Source organism: Pseudorasbora parva, chromosome 1 (genome assembly GCF_024679245.1).
Source record: "Pseudorasbora parva isolate DD20220531a chromosome 1, ASM2467924v1, whole genome shotgun sequence".
NCBI lineage: Eukaryota > Metazoa > Chordata > Actinopteri > Cypriniformes > Gobionidae > Pseudorasbora > Pseudorasbora parva.
In genome coordinates, this window is record NC_090172.1 from 26,425,428 (window position 1) to 26,442,770 (window position 17,343).

The 17,343-nt window shown below is 37.7% G+C and overlaps 1 protein-coding gene across 6 annotated transcripts in view; it reads right to left on the bottom strand.

The window, feature by feature from the left end:
• Positions 1 to 17,343, bottom strand: part of tcf12 (transcription factor 12) — a 134,381-nt gene that overhangs the window by 79,378 nt on the left and 37,660 nt on the right. For 5 of the 6 annotated variants that reach the window (XM_067437406.1, XM_067437404.1, XM_067437405.1 and 2 more), the window contains one exon: positions 4,938 to 5,040. The exons of the other annotated variant lie outside the window; for it this stretch is intronic. In XM_067437406.1, the coding sequence (XP_067293507.1) occupies positions 4,938 to 5,040 (103 nt within the window). The remainder of the gene's footprint in view (positions 1 to 4,937; positions 5,041 to 17,343) is intronic. 6 annotated transcript variants of the gene reach the window in all.

Below are 17,343 nucleotides of genomic sequence, written 5' to 3' on the forward strand. Positions count from 1 at the left end.
GGGTCTGGCTTGTCAAGCTAGGGTTACGCAGCTCTGTTTTATCATATTAGCTGCATCATGTGAGTGTGTTGAAAGTTATGTTATAATGCTTCTCTGTGCGTTCACTTAGCGGCTACTATGAGACACTTGCACACAGTAAGCTAGATCAACATCAGGCATGGTAAATATTGGTATGCGAAACAATTCAGTGAAGCACCAAAATACATCTTTTATCCAAACCGAAATTACAGTTATCATTGAGCCTATTTCTTTTCATTGGGTAATTGAACTCAATATCCTGTTCAGCGTGTGGTGTTCTCAGGTGATAAATAAAAGCAGTAGTAGTAAAGTTCTTCAGCTACAAGACATATCGCATCTCTCCATATTTCAAATGAACAATTGTTACATATTACTTAAGCATCCTTTTTGGTCACAATGATGTGTATCCACACTTCTGAGTTGTTTACTTGTTGTAGCTAGCGAACACAAAGAAGACAGCTGTATGAATCACTGGTGTTTTAATTCTGCAGGTTTCCATGGAGTTCTGTATCCAGCCTTTGGCCATTTAACGGAATGCTTTCGAGAAGAAAGTTTGACTGGAAATGAGCATGACCTGACAAACCAGCACTAAACTCCAGCGGAGGTGAGTGTTTTGCCAGGAAACACAGCTTCCTGAGATCATGTATGCACGTTATTCCAAACTAACGCAAATCACAAGCTTCCCCTGAGCTTCAGAGCAACAAGCTTCACCTTAGATTTCAGGAAGTTTACAGCAAAACACATGTACAACTGATTGCAGTGTTTTTTTCCCATGAACATTCAATTTAAAACTCATGTACCGTGTTTTGTTGTCGACCGTTTCATCAAGTCTAAAGCCAGGCCAGCTCTGTCTGTGCCAACTGTTACCCATGGAGTTTGGAATGTCAACAAAGTACTAAACTAATTTGTCTTTTGTGATGGTAATCTGTTTGACCAGTAAATACTGGCTGCGCTGAAGAAGCAGGATTCTCTACGTGCATGCAGATTTCTTCTTAATCTAAAGCTGCATTAAGCCTTATTAAATATTGCTGAAAACTTCAACATAGAGTCATCATTATGCAACACGCTCCAGCCTCACATTACAAGCGGGCACACACAAACACACACACAAACGGTGAGCTACGGTTGGCTGATCACTGTTATTTCAAATTGATTATAGGGTTAAATTGTGGTCAACATATATTTAGGCTTTTGAAAAATGGAACAGAAATGGTTTATGTTTTGCAGAACTGAATTTATATCAGAGATGTGTAGTGATTATGCTTTACTTGATGTCTTCAGCTGCCGCGTCAGAGAATTGTGTACAGTGCACAACGGTTTTAGCCGTCACAGTGTGGGTGCCACGTGCTGGCCGAGAGACGAGGAGGATGCTGGGTAAGAGGATTGAAACAGGGTGCTGGCACGTGTGCCCCAGACTGACTGACCTCTGACCTCGACACTGACACAGACCCTCTCACGGGCTTTCTTCAAGCATACACACCTACACATTCGCTCACCCTGGGGTCCAAATGCGCCATATATGAAAGATGATGCAACAAAGTGAAATATCTGTCCATTCAGACACAAATCTCTAAGGAAATGCACAGTAAAGGCGGATAGGAATCACATTTTGCACCTAACATCTGATATGCAGTTCATACATACGCTCAAATCCATTACAAACGCAGTAGAACAGAGTGTGACCTTTTAAAATGGATCTCCATTATTCAGAACAAGCAGCGGTTACTCTAATTAAAATGTTATGTCAAATAAACAGTCATTACCAGCCATCTGCCTAGTACTATAAACTGTAGCATGTTCATTATCATACACAATAGCTGACCCCAGGTAACCCCAAGCTGCTCTCAACATGTCATACTTCACTTAGAGAGCGCATGGAACCAGGTCAATGCATGCAGCCCCCACAGGCATATTTAAGACTACTACTAAATGAAGCATTCAAATTAAACTGCTTAATGGGATGATGGTTTATAAAAGCAAATCTGAGGCATTTCTTACATTAATGGCGTAGACAAACAAGGTTGCATATGCATGAAATGTTACAGTTTAAATGAAGCTGAGTGTCTGATTTAAAAAGCGAGATTCGAGAAGGTTTTATCAGCCGCAAACAGTCTGAAAAGGTAAACAAACAAGTGCCAGCCTACAATTCCTATTTCCTTCAAGAAACTACAGACCACTGGGATTTGTCTCGAGATAATCCACTTAGATTACCACGGCTCTGTTTTTAAACGGCACACGCAGGAAAAAAAATGGGTCACATAAACCCACGAGTAACTCATAGGCCAGGGTTCCCTCAGAAATGCCAGTCGTGTGATGGTAATGCTTAATTGTATTACATTCACATTCGAGCTCTGCCTTTTTCATTGGTGAGTAATAACCTTTCAGAGATGATTTAATGAGGTTGCTCCGAAATGGGTAATTCCATGTAAATCCCAGATATTACTCCTGAAATTCAATTTGATAAGACTCGGTCTTCTCGTCCAATCCCAGCAAGATAGCGCAGGCAATTTAGCCGTGCAATCAGATTGTCTAATTCCCTGACACATCATTGTTCCAGATCATTTCCATATTTTGCTAGTTATAGGCATAATTAGTGCTGCATCAACAGGACAGAGGAAAACCAAACATCCTCCCACAAAAACACACACCCGCACAGGCATATACACGCAGATCAATTGGCATAGAGATAACATTTTGTTTCGGTGGGCTTCGTTGCAGTAGCACCCATCCGTAAACTCGCCACCTTACATGGCAACCGGTCTCCAGGGTGATGCTACAAAGAGCCGGGGTTCAGCAGCCCATAAAGCTGTCATGTGCGTGCACATCACAATAGCGGCAGACACAGAGACCTGAGATCTAACAACATTCATCAATCACGTTCAAGGGATAAACAGCCCACTGTGCCTCTAATCAAGCCATTTCACCAAGTAAATGATTTTTCTTTCTTTGAACATTAATATATGTATATAAGGTACAATTTAAAGGCTAGATAACCTCAACTGTCATGAAAAATAGTCTGCACAAACAAATAAAAGAATGAAAAAATTGTGCAGTAAAATACCTGTAGTAAACTGATTTTTAGAAGGATAGCACTATAAAGGAAACTAGTGATACAGTAAAAGATGAAAAAAAGTCACACTTCACAAAGACAAAATAATCCACAACATCAACATGTTCCAAAATTACACAAAAGAAATAACTGTGTGCAACTTTCAAAATCTGCACTGCACGTCATCTTGATGCTGAATAATGTGTATTATGCGTTGTGTCTGTGGAGTCAGCAAACACGCAGTAAAAACAAGGGGCCAAACAAGCACAAACTCACAAACTGATACAGATGGAAAATTATTTGAAACATTTTTGGAAGCAAAAGAGGAAGTGGAGCGAGTTCAGTCGAGTTTCACACACCTCTTCGGAAAGAGGGGAGAGATTTGAGAGAGCCCGTGGCTGAAGGGGTTTGTGAGTGTAAAATGATCTTTGGCCCATCTGTTTGTTTCACTACCACCCCTGAAACTCCTCCTTCTCTCTCTCGCTCTCTCCCTTCCTTCCCTTCCCCTCCCACTCTCCTCAGCAAAAAATGCAGTGTGCCAAGAAGAAGTAAGAAGAAGCCAGTGGCTTTTCTGCTAGCTATAAGACAGTCTTTTGTGATGGAAAACTGTACTGATGGTGAGACTACCACCCTGGGGGGAGGGTCAACTTCTAAAGACAGTCACACCGCAGGAAGATTTAGAAATTGGGGACAGATGTGAGAGCATATATTATATATATATATATATATATCAAATATTATATATTTATATATACATATATATATATATATATATATATATATATATATATATATATATATATATATATATATATATATATATATATATATCTTATACATTAATATAATATAAAAATCAATTGTATTATTAATTAATTATAGTATAATATACTAAATAATATTACATTATTATTTATTAATAAATCATTGAAATTCAAATTATTGGTCAGTGTAGTTGTGTTGTCAAATCATGAACAATTGGAGTAGTTAATGACTAATTAATGTATAGATTTTAAAAAAAAGACACATCTGTGTGAATAATTTTGATGCATTCTTTAGTGACCAGACCGAGTATGGATGGCAGGCAAACAGTTGTTTGCGTTCGTTATTGTAGTAGTGTTACTCGTACTGTAAAGTCTTCTTACCGGTGAATGACACATGATGTAATCCAATAACATTGTCTCTGGTTGTCTCGCTTCTGGTTTGTGTGTGTTCATGTTTTTTGGAGGAGGCGTGGCTTTCGACGTGATTTGCAGGGAGGATGGGATCATATGCTTTCAATGCTAGCAGTCTAAACTTAGCATTTCCCAGATCACCTATTGCACCTTTAACTGAAGAAATTCAATATTTGGTATGACCACCCTTTGTGTTTAAAACAACTTTGTCCAGGTAGACTTGCACATAGTTTTTCAGTTAGCTTTGCAGGTAGATTTCTTCAAGTTTCTTAGAGACGTTGCGGCAGTTCTTCTGGATTTAGTCTGTCTCGGTTTTTCGGTTTCTTCATGTAATCACAGACAGACTCGAAGATGGTAAGATCAGATCTCTTTGTGGCTGTTGTTAGACACCTTGTGCATAAAAAACCTCACTGGATTGTTACAATTAATGGTAAAAAGAAATGTAATAATATAGAATGATATTTCCTACTGACACACTATAGCAAAATATACTGAAAATAGTAATGTGCCTAAGAATTTGCAAAGTACTACATTTCTGTATATATATTCACAACCCTATCACCCATTTCATGCTCTTCCTATGGTGACTGCCTTCAGAGAGAAGTGCCTGATAAGTACACACATTGCTAAACGGATTGATGACAGAAAGACGGGTGTGAAAGAGAGACGGGGTAAGAATCGCCTTGGATACTCACCCATTATGCTGGAGCTCATGAAAGGTGTAGGGGACAATCCTTCATGGGACACTAATCGACTGTCACTCAAGTGATCAGGATAATGAGTGCTGTCTCCAAACCCCTGGGGGAAAGAGATCACAGCATTAAACACATTATTAGCTGGACCTGCTAATTGAGTGCTATGACACTCCTCTAATTACTGGGGGAAAAGAGGGGAGCACAAATGGTCAACTGTCCCCCGAAACGATCAATATTTCTCCACTCTCCTCATTAAAAAACACTTTTACTTCAAAAGTCTTTGATGAATTTCATTAAAAGGGCAAACAAAAGAACTGAAGAGAAGATAGTGCTTGTGCTGCGATTGTGTAATTGTAATAAAGTTAATGGGGCACAAACAACAACAACAAAACAACTGCTATTTGCATTTATCAACAATATTCACGTCACATTAAAATGGTTTGTTTGATCCAATTCTCTTCAATGTTAAAACTGCCATTCTAAATAGTGATACATTCTTATTTGATTCCTAAGCATTAAAAATGATTAAGTGCAGTGTTTTGATTATTATTAAAATCAGTGTCACATCTAACATGCATCTTTAGAGATGCTTCTAGAAGTTTCTAGCTCAGTTGTGAATGCCGTTGCTAGGCAACATTTTGGTTTTGTGTGGCAATCCTACTTTTCTTGCCATTCATTCATGGTAACATTTAAATGTTTATATGTACATTGTTAAAAAAGAGGTGCTTGACTGGTAAGGATTTGTGTGCATGTAATACAGCGGTACATACGACGCATCAAAAATTACATAAAACTGATGATGAAGTGACACGTTTACTAGAGCGCGACACAGATCATGTCTTTATGCCAAAAGCCAGCTTGTACTTAAAAAAGTAGAATAAATAAGTCAGGTTCTCTTCTCTGCAGCTGAGGTCTGCCCTTTCATGACCGTTATCAGCTTTAGGGGGCTTAGGTCTAAATATCGGTCACAGTGTGGGCCTTTAAAACTCAGAGTCCCCCAATAAAAGAAACTCCGTGACTGTGTTAATCCTGGAGCCGGTGAAAATCCGCCTGGCGCTACAGTCAAATGTGTCCCCCAAACCATATTAACTCTCTCGTGAAGGGCCTACAGCTGCCGGCTGTCCATTACTATAGACTTTTCCTTCTCTGCTTTCAAAAAAAATATCATGGACTATTACTATCAGTGTTTTTTTTGTGTCTGATTTCCAAATGGATGGTGATTGAGTAATTTCAAAGGCAGTGGAGTGTTGTGTGGGGCAGAATCGATGCGGAGAGGTTCCCTATCGTGTCCCTGCCGTTTGTGTTAATAACGCTATGAACTGCCTGACTAATAGCTTCTCCCCTGAAGAGACACAGTGGGAGAGGGTGGGAGGCAAAAACAAGCCCCCGAACTGCACTGTGCTTCCCCAGCAATTTGGTAACCATGATTTAGTAAGCTTTCCGACTAAAGGACAGCGAACAGATGCAGTCACAAATACTATAATACAAAATAAAATCATCAGTTGCTAATTCTCATGTTGTTCCAAACACATAAGACTTTAATTTACCTTCACAATTGAACATATTTTTTATGAAACCTGAGAGATTTCTATCCCCCCATTTAAAGTCTACAACAAAAATGTCAAGCTTCAAAATGTTCATAAAGATATTGTGAATATAATCCATACAGATCGAGCTAAACTGCTATTCACAAATTGTATAGATTATATTCACTATGTGTTTATGAACTTTTAGAAGCTTGAAAGTTTTGGTAGATCCAAGTAGAGGTGGGGAATACGACCAAAATCTTATTTTCAAAATTATTTTCAAAATTCTATTTCAGATATTATGATATACAGTAGACATTACTGTTATTTTATTTGTGTTATGAAAACAAGAACAAAGAGGCAAATTACAAACAATAGTACAATACAATACAAATACAATAGACAAAGATAAAAAAAGAGTAAACTAAGCTTTTCAGGTACAATAGGTTTATTTAATTTAGTAATTAATACAAGGGATTTTAATTTAATTCTTTGTCCCCCAACTGGCAATCAAAGCTTGTTAACAGATCACTAACCGTTCACCGACAAGATTATGTTAAATTAGAACTAAATCAAATTAGAATGAATAAGTGTCAGTGACCCATAAAAACAACACAATCTGTTTTCCAGGGGTTTAGTTGTACATGCGCAAACAGAGCATGGAGATTCACACATCACATAACGTAGCACGTCTGAGAACAAAGAAAAAAATTATAATATACATATATAAATAAAATATACAAAAATGTATATATATATATATATATATATATATATATATATATATATATATATATATATATATATATATAAAATGAATGAATAAATATGTGAAATATATTTCATTTAAATAAAAATAAAAACTGTGACAAGTAGAAGCCTATATGCAGAGTTTCGGTTCATTATTGGGATGCGAACCAAAAACACGTTTATGGAAAAAACTTGATCTGAATACTGTTGAATAATAAAATGCAACCTATATATTTCTTTCTATCAAAAACCCAATTTTATATGTACAGTGAGTATCTATTTTGTAAGTTCTCCCACTTGGAAATCATGGAGGGGTCTGAAATTGTCATCACTGGTGCATATCCACTGTGAGAGACATACTCTAAAAAAAAATCCAGAAATCACAATATATGATTTTTGAACAATTTATTTGTATGATAGAGCTGCAAATAAGTTTTTGAACACCTGTCTATAGCCGGGTGCACACTGTGCGATTTTGGCCACGATTTGGCTGTCTGAGACAAATTTAGGAAATCCTAAAATTCCTCTGATCCTAGGCTAAAATCTGACGTCTTTGGTCGTTAGTTTGACATGTTCACCGGCCGCCGATTAATGAGCGCTGCGATCAAATTTTACCTCAGACGAAATTCTGGCAGTGTCAGAAGATTTGGCACAGAATCCTGCAGTGTGACTTCTCCTACGACAACAGTCAAATATCTCGGTTTTTCAAGACAAACTATGACCAAAACGAGAGCTAGAAATTTATTTGTAGCCAGCATTTCAGTCCCGCGTGTAATGCAGCTCACTGTCACCGAACGCGTCATTCATTGATGATATAAAGCTCCGGGTGAGATTTCTTGCGCGTCCGTTTTTAGCGCGCCTAAACTATCGTGCAGTCTGACATTAATGTCAACTGAGATCTTACAGTGTGACATGGCGATCATGTTCGTACAGTCTGACAAGGGACATTCGCAAAGGATTTTGAAAAATCGCACAGTGTGCAGGACCCATATCAGCTAGAATTCTGACCCTCAAAGACCTGTTAGTCTGGCTTTAAAATGTCCACCGCCACTCCATTTATGATCCTAAATTAGATGCACCTGTTTGAGGTTGTTAGCTGCATAAAGACAAAGACAATGGAAGAAGCTAAACATGACTGTCAGTCTCCCTCAGACTGGGGCTCCATGCAAGATCTCACCTCGTGGGGTCTCAATGATCCCAACAAAGGTGAGAAATCAGCCCAGAACTACACGGGAGGAGCTGGTCAATGACCTGAAAAGAGCTGAGACCACCATTTCCAAGGTTACTGTTGCACACTAAGATGTCATGGTTTGAAATCATGCATGGCACAGAGGGTTCCCCTTCTTAAACCAGAACATGTCCAGACCCATCTTAAGTTTGCCAATAACCATGTGGATGATCCAGAGGAGTCATGGGAGAAAGTCATGTGGTCAGATGATACAGCTGAGTCATAATTCCACTAAACGTGTTTGGAGGAAGAAGAATGATGAGTACCATCCCAAGAATACTATCCCTACTGTGAAGCATGGGGGGTGTAGCATCATGCTTTGGGAGTGTTTTTCTGCACATGGGACAGGGCGACTGCACTGTATTAAGGAGAGGATGACCGGGGCCATGTATTGCGAGATTTTGGGGAACAACCTCCTTCCCTCAGTTAGAGAATGAAGATAGGTCGAGGCTGGGTCTTCCAACATGACAATGACCCGAAACACACAGTCAGGATAACCAAGTAGTGGCTCTGTAAGAAGCATATCGAGGTTCTGGCGTGGCCTAGCCAGTCTCCACAACCAACAGATAATTTGCTCAAACTCCGTGTTTCTCAGTGACAGGCCAGAAACCTGACTGATCTAGAGAAGATCTGTGTGGAGGAGAGGCACAAAATCCCTCCTGCAGTGTGTGCAAACCTAGTGAAAAACTACAGGAAACGTTTGACCTCTGTAATTGCAAACAATGGTTACTGTACCAAATATAAACATTGATTTTCTCAGGTGTTCAAATACTTATTTGCAGCTGTATCATACAAATAAATAATCAAAAATTATGTCTCTCACAGTGGACATGCAATGACAAATTCAAACCCCTCCATGATTTCTAAGTGGGAGAAATAGCACAATGTTCAAATACTTATTTTCCTCACTGTATAGCATACTTTTTAACCATGCAGCAAGCATTTTCAAAAATGTTGAAAAATTACTTTTTAAACCATTTAACTGATAAGATGAATTGGTCAAAATTCATTGAGTTCACGGATTATTGCACTTAATAACTAATTAACATCATGTATTTTATTTTCTCATTTATGCATGTTTCTTTATTACTCTGTCAATAACTTCAAATAGTACTGTGCTATGCAGAAATATTTACATATCGTGATATCAACGATTTAGCAAAATCTCTAACAGTAGCCCCTTTACTGTGTTGTCAATATAAATCCATCCACCATCCCTACACTTTAAAAAAATATTTAGAAAAAAAGTTACCTGGTTGCCTTAAAATTTTGAGTTCACTGAAATTAAATTTTTGAGTTAATACAATGACAATTTTTTGAGATTCGACAACCTTTATTAAAATATTATTAAAAGATTTTGTAAGCATATTGGGTAATTGTGTGTTTTATTTCTGATGATGCAGTGAAACATGCGTAATAGTGCTATTTTCATGATTTATCAAATTTTTTATGTGGTTTAGATAAAATAATATTTTGAGTTTCTATTTATTAAACAAATGTCTTTCATTGTATCAACTCAAATTTTTTATTTCAATAAACTCCAAATTTTAAGGCAACCAGGTTACTTACTTTTTTTAAGTTAAACCAACAAAAACCAACAATAATTTTTTACAGTGTATAGCCAAGTCTTGTTTTATATTATGAACAGATCTTTTAGTCTTTTATTCAAATATAAGCATGATGCTCAAAGTTCATAGCATCATGTATGAACACATAAGTTTTTGTGGAAGCTCAATTGTGTTTATAAGTTTTCGAATGACATAAGGGCATGTCAATTCTTGGGTGAACTATTTCTTTAACCTCTTTATCAACCATATTTTCCTTTCTGGCCTTTCATAGCTGCCCAACGGCAGCTGCCAGAGAGTCGGAAAAGGACAGTGGATGGGAAGATGAGACGTAGAGGAGATCGGTGGGAGCATTAGATCATCAATCACTGCTGCCTAGTGATCTCTGAATGCGTGGCTTGTTGTGCATCCTCTCGCTGTCACCGGCAAATGGTTGGCCTTTTCTAAATAACTACCACGTTGCAAACCAGCACTCCGTATAAGGAAAAATATCTCAGATGCTCCTTCGCATCCCAGGTGAATGCCCTGGTGCCGTTTTAAGGCGTTGGGGATGGGTGATAGTGGCATGATGGACGGGAGCGAGGCATTACGGGACAGCGGGGTGCGCGGCAGAGGTGGTGCATGCGGGTTGGGCTGTCAGATGGGAGGCCTGAAGCCACGGCTGCCCAGGATGTGATGCCTGGCTGTGGGCCAAGGTCAGCTAGCTGGGGCTCCAGTCTGTTCACAGTCCACTAATCACACGCGTACAGAGAGGGAGAAGGAGGGAGAGAGTCACTCTTGTGAAAAAGAGCCTGCTTAAAATGGTTCACACTTTCCGTGCGAGAGAACAAGGGAAGCATTAGTCGATAGGATTCTGTGTTCTTTGCAGGTAACACATAAATACAGAAAAGCCGTAGCCTCTATTTAGTTATCTGATAGGAGATCTGAGTGCAGCAAGACTGTGAAAAAGTAATGTGATGGATGAAGACGCAGATTAAATCTTTAGCAGGCACTTCAAACCGGCTGCAGATCTATTGAAGCTCTTGTGGCTTTTTAAGGGTAAACCACAAAAGACTGTGTTATAGATTCTCTGGATAAGATCAAACCTCAGACATTAGCTTTTTACCTTTGTTGTTGGCCATGAGCAATGGACACTGCTGCGATTCAATTAATATCAAGAATTAAGTCTGGACAATAACTTGTGAGTGTTACAGCTGGAATACACTACACAACTTTTAAAATCTCTTCCCATTTTTGTCATCATACACTTGGAAGCGTTGTAAATGGTTACAGAACAACTTAGTCTGTTTACACTAGTGAATTTTCATTTTAACACAGCGGTTTAAAATGAAAATGATCCTCGTCCATACTGGTGTTTCCATTGCGTTTCAGAGGATCTCCGTCCATACTACATGATCGAAAACGCTGAAAATTTCACATGACCATTCATGCACACTGGGCATGCGCATACAAGTGTAAGACGTTGCCAATTGCTCTAATAATAGCTTGCCTCTTGCGCATGTAGAGAGCTGCAGTATTATAAAAATACAGAGTTGAACTGCACAATGGCAGCTAAAATTGAACAACGCATCAATTCTACACGAACTTCAAGTGCTGTGATTGGTCTGCTAGATACCCCCCACCCCCATAAAAAAAAAAATCTGCGATAGGAGTGTGTGTGTGTGTGTCTAGAAATTGGATACTAGCTTCATCCTTTCATCTGCTATATAACACAACATCTTGTAGTCCCGAGAGCCTTTATGTTAGTTAGTCAGAGCTTCTGGGTTCCATTGTACAGTTTTTTTTTCTTATTAAAACCAAATATATTAATCAGTGATTGCATATCAAGAGCAGGGACACATTTCACACGGCCATAAGCACTCTATATGATTTCAAAAACACATTCCAGTGCCAGATCGCCTCTTATTGAATTCTGCTCAACTAGAGATGCTTAATTTGTATTAGCTACAACAACTCAAGCGGCAAGAAAAGTCGCTATCAATTTGCCACCATCACTGCTACCGCTACTCCGACAGTGTACACAACAAGCTGCTTCTTTTTGGGCTTTGGCCTTGATACTGTGGGTTACACTGTCAAAATGCCCATAGACACTGACATGGACAATGACGCAAACGTATAAATGAAAACCAACGCGCAACAACCTACAGTGTAGAGGCTACGGGATAGGTTTGACGCAGAAGTATAATTGAGCATTAAAGGGATAGTTTATCCCAAAATTAAAATGACCCCATGATTTACTCACCCTCAAGCCACCCTAGGTGTATATGATATTTTTCTTTCAGACGAATACAATCAAAATAGTTTATAACGTGTTAGAAATGTATATTTTTCTTACAAAAGCCCATCAATCTGCTTCAGAAGGTCTTTATTAACCCCGGGAGCCGTGTGGATTACTTTTATAATGGATGGATGCACTTTTTTGGTCTTCAAATTTTGGGCTACCATTATAAAGATTGGAAGAGCTTACATTTTTTATATAATTCTGATTGTATTCATCTAATAATAATAATAATACCTTTTTTTGTAACCCACTTTTTTTTTTTTTACTGAAAGATGAATGTCATATACACCCATGGCTTGAGAAGAAATGATTATTTTTTTTAGGTGAACTATCCCTTTAACTGTAGCCCTAATGTACACAGGGCCTTAATGACTCAGGGTCACACACTACCAGACTTTTTAAGTCATTCTGAACACAACAAACTCGCACAGAAACATGTAGTTTGTTGCTAGGAGACGTGTGACAAATGAAAACAATATGTGTTTTAAAATCGGCTCAGTAGTCTGTGCTCATCATAAACTTACAACAACTAGCACAGACATGTCCAGACAAAAAATCTGAACAAAATTCTGGGCAAAAGTTATTGGTGTAGTCCAGGCTTAAAACTCTATAACTGTTTAACACAAATACTTTGTGATTTTAATTCAGTTTGAACTGAAGACATCTGCGTTTTTCTTACACACTCGCTGTAAAAAATTATGGAGCAAATTAAATGATGGTTTTCAGGCTAACTCTAGGGTCTGTGAGAAATCCAATCCTGTCCAGATAGGAACGTCTATGATTACCATATACCATTTTTATATAATCTTTTACTCATTTAATTTGACCTTTGTCAAAAACTATAACTAAACAAAAATGTCTTGTTGCGCTGACTGGTGCACATTCATTATGCATTGTATGGGAGTAAAACAACAGTTGGTGGTCTGAGTACAGCTGAAATGCAATCTGATGTAAAAAGCACATTTGAAATCAATCCGGAGATGATCATGAACAGTTCAGTATGGACATTATATACAAAAATTATCTTACTTTTATTACATTCCCTTGAGGACCTTCCCTTAATTATATACACTACCATTAAAGGGTTTGGGGTCAGTAAGTTGTTAATGTTTCTGGAATGACTGCACTCATTTAATCTAAAATTAGCAGTAAAAACAGTAATATTGTGATTATTGTATTATTATATTATTACAATTTAACTGTTTTCTATGTGAAAATATGTTAAAATTGAATTTATTCCTGTGGTGGCAAAGCTGAATTTACTCCAGTGTTCAACTCCAGTTTTACTTTAGCATCATTACTCCAGACTTCAGTGTCACATGATCTTCAGAAATCATTCTAATATGATGATTTGCTGCTCAAGAAACTTAAAGGAGCACTAGGTAACTTTTCAACCTTCATAATATATTTTTTAAGTCTCTTGTGATGAAAAATCGACTTACAATAGGTTGAATGACACGTCTGCCATAGCCTGATGGGGTCTGTATCGTTTTTAATCGTACTTTTAAACTTCGGGTTTCGGGTAGTAACCCGAGAACAAAAAGAACTACAAAATTCGACTGCTTTACGGCATATACGTCACTTCCACCAACACACACACTTCCTTACATTCGGACGTGTGAGCCCAACTTTGTTCGTCGGATAATATAGTCATGTCCGAAGCAGCACAGATAAATAAGAAAGAAAAGGTTTTGTTGGAGGAAAGCAATAAGAGGAAACAAATAAATGATGGGATTAAAGGCAGGACGAGGATCAACATGTGACCAGCGTTTGCTCGTCGGCGTGAGCTGAAGGAGGCGTGCCCGACCGATGCTGTCATGCTTGTTACGGTGAGCTACCACTCAAACATTGAACTGAAGTATCATATAGATTCTGTAAAACGGTAACCAATAGACTACTATAATGACGCTGGCTTGTAAACGTGAGCATCGTGATTATTTGGCGTTTGAAAAAAATAAAACCCATGAAATTATATTCATATGACATGCTGAAGCATATGCCACTGACTGTAACGTTACCTGGGATGAAGAACTCTTGCAGTGTTGGTGCTGCACCAACCCGCGGCGCCACTTTTATGAAGTTATTTGGCCCGCACCGCACCACTGTATATATTTTTACAACCCGCCCCGCACCCGCGACCATTAAATAGACATACGGGGTCCGCGGGTTATGAGACGACCCACGCATCACTAGTTCAGGGCTATCAGGGTTGTCATGTCAACAAATGCACGCGCGATGGCATCCCCTGTTGTAGGATGACAGATCTTACGACAGTAGTTGAGGACATTATTTTTTCCAAACTGTAGGGGGACCCCGAGAGCAAAAGTAGCCAAGTGCTGCTTTAAATTAATTATTATTATCAATGATCAAAATGTTTGGATGAAACCATGATATCGATTTTTATATATTCCTACTGAATATAAACAAATGGTGGTGTACATAATGAATATCCCACATTTAGTGTTGTTTATTTTTGACAGGTGTTGTGATGCATGTACATGATAAAATAACAGATGAACTCTGATGTAATAATGTTGAACTAATCCTCTCTGAATAGTGCCAAACTTATTTTTAGAGGAAACCTCACCATTTTCTGGCCTAACATGTAGCTTGCAGCCCTAGACATGGATTCATCACCATAAGGGGTAAAGTTATGGCCAATTACGCAAATAAGTGCAGCAAATTTTCTTTGCTGAAGGCACTGGTTTGGAAATTATGATGATTATATTGTAGGTTAAATAGGAAATGAAAAACACTTATGTTACTTTCTCTTTGGAAACCCAAGCACTCAAACACATATAGAATTTTAGTATAGTTAGTTTAACACTGTGTGTGTGTGTGTGTGTGTGTGTGTGTGTGTGTGTGTGTGTGTGTGTGTGTGTGTGTGTGTGTGTGTGTGTGTGTGTGTGTGTGCGTGTGTGTGTGTGTGTAAACAGCTGTCTGCTGATCCCATCCCCAGCAATGTCACAATCACTAATTTCCATTCACCTAGAGCAAAGATATCTCATGCGTCTCCGTCTTATAATTCAAATCAGGCCACGGGCGCAGTCGTCGCCTATAGAAGTGCTGAGGGGAAGGGCATCGGAAATAAACAAGACAATGTGGTGTGAGAGCCTCTGACATTTGACTGATTTCTGATAGGAAGTGACAGGAGATTGACATGAAATGAAATTCATACAGGGCACCCTGAACACACCACCGTGGAAAAGACAAACAAACAAATAGGAAGCGAGAGATCTTCACACTCTGCACTGGGGTTGCACCGCAAAATAAAAATCACACAACCATGGCTGATTTTTCTTTTCCTTCTTATTTTGATGAGGTGAATTTCATTTGCATGCATGAAAATCAATCTGAGCTTATGGTATGTCTGAAATGCATCAATGCTTCCTGCACCAACTGTGTTCAGCCACACATGTCGAGCATGGAAAAACTTCAACCATTTGTTATTTGTCATGAATACTACTAATACAATCATGACATCAAGTAGGCTGCAAGTGCACTTTCATCTGTCTCTTCTAACAAACCGAATAAACAAAATAATTTCCTTCTTTGATTTTGCAGGACAAAAAAATATATTTTCTTTGGTGTGTTCTTTGAGTGGAGCAGCTGCTCTGTAACGCTTCTCAATAGTCAATAAGAAAAAATAGAGAACATTTACAGAATGTCACAAAGGAAATGGGATGGGAAAGGAAAAAAGAACTTAGTTTTACTTTTCTTTCAAATTTTTGGGCATCTCTCTCAGGCAACTTTCTGTTGTAAAACTGCTGTTGACTAAGGTTTCATATCAGTCGACATCGATACATGTCAAATCTTTAGTTTAAAGTTTAAAGGCAGATTTTTGCTCCTGAGTAAAAGTTGTAGAAACCAGACAGTTAATTGTGGTTTTAAATGTTGTTGTCAAAAAAAAAAAAAAAACATTTGTGAACATTTCACAAATCTAAAGGTAGAATATCAAAACATTTATATTGGTAAAATATTTTTCCAACAACTAAATATACATGAGTAAACTTAAATAAATAAATAAATATCTTAATAGAAAAATATTTCTTAGTTTCTGCATGCTAATAAGTGATAATATTTCAAATTCTGTTTGTGTTGACTGACTTTCAAGATGCGTATCTTCAGCACAGGCAGCCATATTAAGAAAATGACGTTATGTCTCTTAGAAATGCACATTTGACTGTAGCTTGAGTTGAGAGTTGTTGACAACCTCATTTTGATTTGACAACCTCATTCTTTTTTGTAAAATGTAAATATTCTGACTTTGAGACAGGACTATACTTTTATTAAAATGAACCTTTCTTCATTTAGATCATTATAACTATATGTTAAACCTCACTATTATGGTAACTGTGGGTAATGGTATCTGTAATGAAAAACAGTAGTCTAAATACATTGAGTATAAAGACAAAGGCACAAATGCTAAAGATTAATAACAAAACAAAAAAAGAGTTATATTACTCATTTAATACATGTGTACATTAATAATATAATAAAATTTGATATGAATATCACACATTTCTGCAACAATACCATGATGCATTTAGCGTTACTACAGTAAATCCATGGTAAATGAGGGTGATTTGTCAATTGAAAAGCATTCTAACGTTAAATCTAATCTTAAGTTGTTAAGTAAAAATAAAAGTTACCTTAAAATTTACAGTAAAAAATGTTTCCATACGCAAAACATCCTCACATTTGATTATATTTCATATGTAAAGTGAGTACATTACCAACATAATCATAGAGAAGTGGTGCCTTTCTAAATTTATTTAGGAGTAAATGGACTCATCTCTCAATAGTGATTTCATGGTATTAGAGAATCATGTAAGCAAACCAGATACTAATGTTTTGTTTTGTTGAGGACAGATAATTCTGAATTGGACAAATGGAAATGCACAGTAGTAATGTCATCGCATTAGCTATCTGTGTGTATGTGTGTGTATCAGGACACCAATGTGTATAATGACATGGGTATGACACAGGTTTTACAAGGAGAGGGTAAAATATGAGGACATTACCCATGTCCCCATTTTTCAAAATACTTATTAAT